Source organism: Manis pentadactyla, chromosome 4 (assembly GCF_030020395.1).
Source record: "Manis pentadactyla isolate mManPen7 chromosome 4, mManPen7.hap1, whole genome shotgun sequence".
NCBI lineage: Eukaryota > Metazoa > Chordata > Mammalia > Pholidota > Manidae > Manis > Manis pentadactyla.
Window position 1 is genome coordinate 56,285,325 of NC_080022.1, and position 3,726 is coordinate 56,289,050.

Consider the following 3,726-nt stretch of genomic DNA (forward strand, 5'->3'; position numbering starts at 1 on the left):
CTACCCGCCCAGCCAACAGGATAAGAGGGTCCACTCGAGACCACGCCCACCCCTAGTTCACGCCAGCCCCTTCCCTTAGGCTCGCCCATCGCGTGGCTCCTCCCCCTTCCGCACTCAGCCTGGATCCTGGAGCTGGGGTCAGATTGTCCCAGCAAGCTTATTTGCATAACCCAATGGCTGCACGTATGCAAATGAGGCTGGAGGTGGTTGGCTGCGGGCTGGTAGGATAACTCTGGCGAGCGGGGCCTTTGTCCCTCAGTGGCAGGAAAGCAGCTGCCGTGTAGGTGTCGTGGCCAGTGGTGGGGCGAGGGGCCGAGAGCCGGCGAGGGGCCGAGAGCCAGCGAGGGAGTGGGGCGGGAGGGACGAACCGCGAGGCGGCGGCTGGGCTGGAGGAGCCTGTGAGGGAGTGCAGGGAGCGGGCGCCCGCGCGCCCACGGTGGCAGGAGCAGCCCGCACGCCGCTCTCTCTCTGTGGGGGACCTGCAGTTGCAATATGACTTTGGAGGAATTCTCGGCTGGAGAGCAGAAGACCGAAAGGTAAGCAGGCCGGAGCCTCTCCCTGAACTCTTCGCCCACTGTGCACAGCCCAGTGCTGCCGGGCTGTGGAAGGTGTGCGGGGGGAGGAGCGGTTAAAGTTTGCAGAGGGCACATTTCGCTTTTCTCCCTTGGGGACCCTTCCTGTGGCGCCCGCGGATGGAAAAAGCGTGCGACCAACCTGGCCGAGTCCCTCCAGGTCTTTGCAAAGGGCAGAAACTGCCATCCCTGCCCGTGAGGCTCCTGTGGCTGCACCCAGCGCCAGGGGTTGGCAGTGCCCTCGGGGAAGGTGGCGAGTGGCAAGCGCGGGGCTTCTCCCTGGACGCCCGGCTTCTGGGCGTGCAAGGGTCACGGAGGGGGTGACGGGGCCGGGGGAAGCCCCGAGTTTGCAGAGAGTCGAGGTGCAATGTGGCGCGCGCACTCGCGAGAGACGGGCGCGGTGCAGGGAGGGGGGCAGCGACTGCCTCGAGGGGACCCAGGATGACGGGACCCCCTTGATCTTTTCCCCCTTTAGGATGGATAAGGTAGGGGATGCCCTCGAGGAAGTGCTCAGCAAAGCCCTGAGTCAGCGCACCATTACAGTCGGGGTGTACGAGGCGGCCAAGCTGCTCAACGTGTAAGTGGGGCCCTCGCTTGTCCCTCGTGGCACTCCTTCCCGCCCCTGCCGGGAAGGTCGCCCTCGCCGAGCGCCTCTCGGCCTGCAGCGTCCTTCCGGCCTCTCAGTCTGACCTGCGGCAGCCTCCCCGGGGGGAATGAGCGACCCCTGGGACCTGGGCGGGTGTTAAGGGCGCCCACGCGGGCCCGTAGTCCCATCGCGCTCACCGGCCCCGCCCGCTGCCCGCAGCGACCCTGATAACGTGGTGCTGTGCCTGCTGGCGGCGGACGAGGACGACGACAGGGACGTGGCTCTGCAGATCCACTTCACCCTGATCCAGGCGTTCTGCTGCGAGAACGACATCAACATCCTACGCGTCAGCAACCCGGGCCGGCTTGCTGAGCTGCTGCTCCTGCAGACGGACGCGGGCCCCGCGGCGAGCGAGGGCGCCGAGCAGCCCCCGGACCTGCACTGCGTGTTGGTGACGGTAAGGGAGAAGGAACTGCAGGGCGGCCGCGGGTAGAGTCCTGCAGGGAAGTGAGCAAGGGCCAGAGTCGCCTGGCTGCAGATCTGGAATGGGTGGAGGTCAAGAGCATAGCTGCCTTTGCCCCATTAAAGAGTGTGGCTGGACTTTCAGCCGAGATGGGCTAGTTTCATCATCAGGATTTTCTCTGGTACAGAACATGTCTAAGCACGTTGGAGGCTGCCAGCAGCGGAAGAGATCCTTGTGAGTCAGCACTGTCAGCCCAGCTACTCCCTACCTACATCTGCACTACCTCCCGTGACTAATTCCTTTAGTAGGGCAGATTAGATAAAGCCAAATAAATTCTTGGCTTACCCTCATTAAGGAGTCAGCTTCATTCTCTGCCAGTCAAAGTTAAAAATAGAAATGGTGTAGGAGACAGACCTTATTAATTCCCTAGAAATACACTAAGAGGATAGAGTAAGTTTTTTCCTTGCAATCCTGAATTCTTCCAATAAATTTTTTTTCCTGATAAAAACCCTTGATAGATGGTCAAACTTGTATTTTCAGAGGTAAATGTGAGAACTTTGTCTTTTACATTTTACTACTTTCTGGCTGGCCTAGTTAAAAAGTGGCAGCCTAATTATTTTGCTACTCCTGAAAAATTATACTGTCTTCTGGGATGATAACAGGTGGCAATTCTAATTAACTGTTGTGCCAAAATCTCATCTCATTGTATGCACAGCATGGAAATATTTCTCAGAGTTGTTTCACGCAGGTCTCTGCCGGCAGTACAAGTTGTGGTAGGATAAACCTGTGAATGATAGTATCATGCAGCTATAAGTGTATGGCTCTGAGGGTTGCATGCATTCAGACTTTGAAGAGTATAGTTCAGTAGACAATTACCCTTGATGATTGTATAAGAAATTCAACTATTTAGAAAAAATTTTATTTTTTATGGTTGTACCTGGTCTCCAGTGTCGCACAGCTGAAATATAAAATGTTCAAAGGTCTCCCCCTCAAAAAGTAGTGCAATTATTAGCAAAGCATTTTTTTAATGGTAAATTTATTTTTCTAAATTTGTTTCCAGAATCCACATTCATCGCAATGGAAGGATCCCGCCTTAAGTCAACTTATTTGTTTTTGCCGGGAAAGTCGCTACATGGATCAGTGGGTGCCAGTGATTAATCTCCCTGAACGGTGATGGCATCTGAATGAAAATAACTGAACCGAAGTGCACTGAAGTTTTGAAATACCTTTGTAGTTACTCAAGCAGTTACTCCCTACACTGATGCAAGGATTACAGAAACTGATGTCAAGGGGCTGAGTGAGTTCAACTACATGTTCTGGGAGCCCGGAGATAGATGACTTTGCAGATGGAAAGAGGTGAAAATGAAGAAGGAAGCTGTGTTGAAACAGAAGTACAAGTCAAAAGGAACAAAAATACGAAGAACCACGCAAGAAGGAAAATAAACTATGTATTAATTTGGGATGGTTGAGTTACATTTAAATAAACCAAATATGCTTTGTTAAAGTTTAAATATGCAGCAGTAGTTTGGGTATTTTGGGTTTCTGTGCCCTCAAAAGAAAAGCCGAAAGGGTTAATCATATTTTAAAACCATATTTTATTGTATTTTGATGAGATACTAAATTCTCGAAGTTTTATTATAAATTGTGCTAAGTTATTTTATGACATGAAAGGTTATTTATGCTATAAATTTTTTGAAACACAATACCTACAATAAACTGGTATGGAATCATTTCTGAAGGTGTGTTTTTGTTTCTTTTAACTTGGCCTTTATTTCTAACAAGTTCTTTTTCATGTGGAAAAATTAAAATCCTTCTGAAATCATATTGTATATGTGTGTCTATATATAGATATGTGTGTGTATGTTTATTTATATTTCTCACTTTTTCCCTACTTTTGAACATTTGGGCTGTATATGGAGGTATAATTTTATTTTTTATTTATTTCTTCTTTAACAGACATTTTGCTGATGGCTGCTGTACATTGTGTCCAAAGTCAGAAAAACAAAGGTGATTAAAGAGTTGGGATTGCAGTCAGGGAGAAGTGTTAGACATTAAACTTGCAAAATCTGAATAAATATTACAGTTCAATGATATTAACACTACAA

At 50.1% G+C, this 3,726-nt stretch overlaps 1 protein-coding gene across 1 annotated transcript; it reads left to right on the forward strand.

Moving 5' to 3' along the window:
• Nucleotides 1-309: 309 nt before the first annotated feature.
• GADD45A (growth arrest and DNA damage inducible alpha) lies at nucleotides 310-3,353 on the forward strand. The gene is made up of 4 exons (XM_036933148.2): nucleotides 310-536; nucleotides 1,048-1,149; nucleotides 1,378-1,615; nucleotides 2,682-3,353. Exons 1-4 carry the CDS (start codon nucleotides 493-495, stop codon nucleotides 2,793-2,795), a joined length of 498 nt encoding a protein of 165 aa, XP_036789043.1. The 5' UTR covers nucleotides 310-492; the 3' UTR covers nucleotides 2,796-3,353.
• Nucleotides 3,354-3,726: the final 373 nt, after the last annotated feature.

Coding starts and splice junctions, on each gene's coding strand:
- GADD45A (XM_036933148.2), top strand. CDS start 493: ATGACTTTGGAGGAATTCTCGGCTGGAGAGCAGAAGACCGAAAG. Junction 537..1,047: donor GGAGAGCAGAAGACCGAAAG/GTAAGCAGGCCG, acceptor TTCCCCCTTTAG/GATGGATAAGGTAGGGGATG. Junction 1,150..1,377: donor GCGGCCAAGCTGCTCAACGT/GTAAGTGGGGCC, acceptor CGCTGCCCGCAG/CGACCCTGATAACGTGGTGC.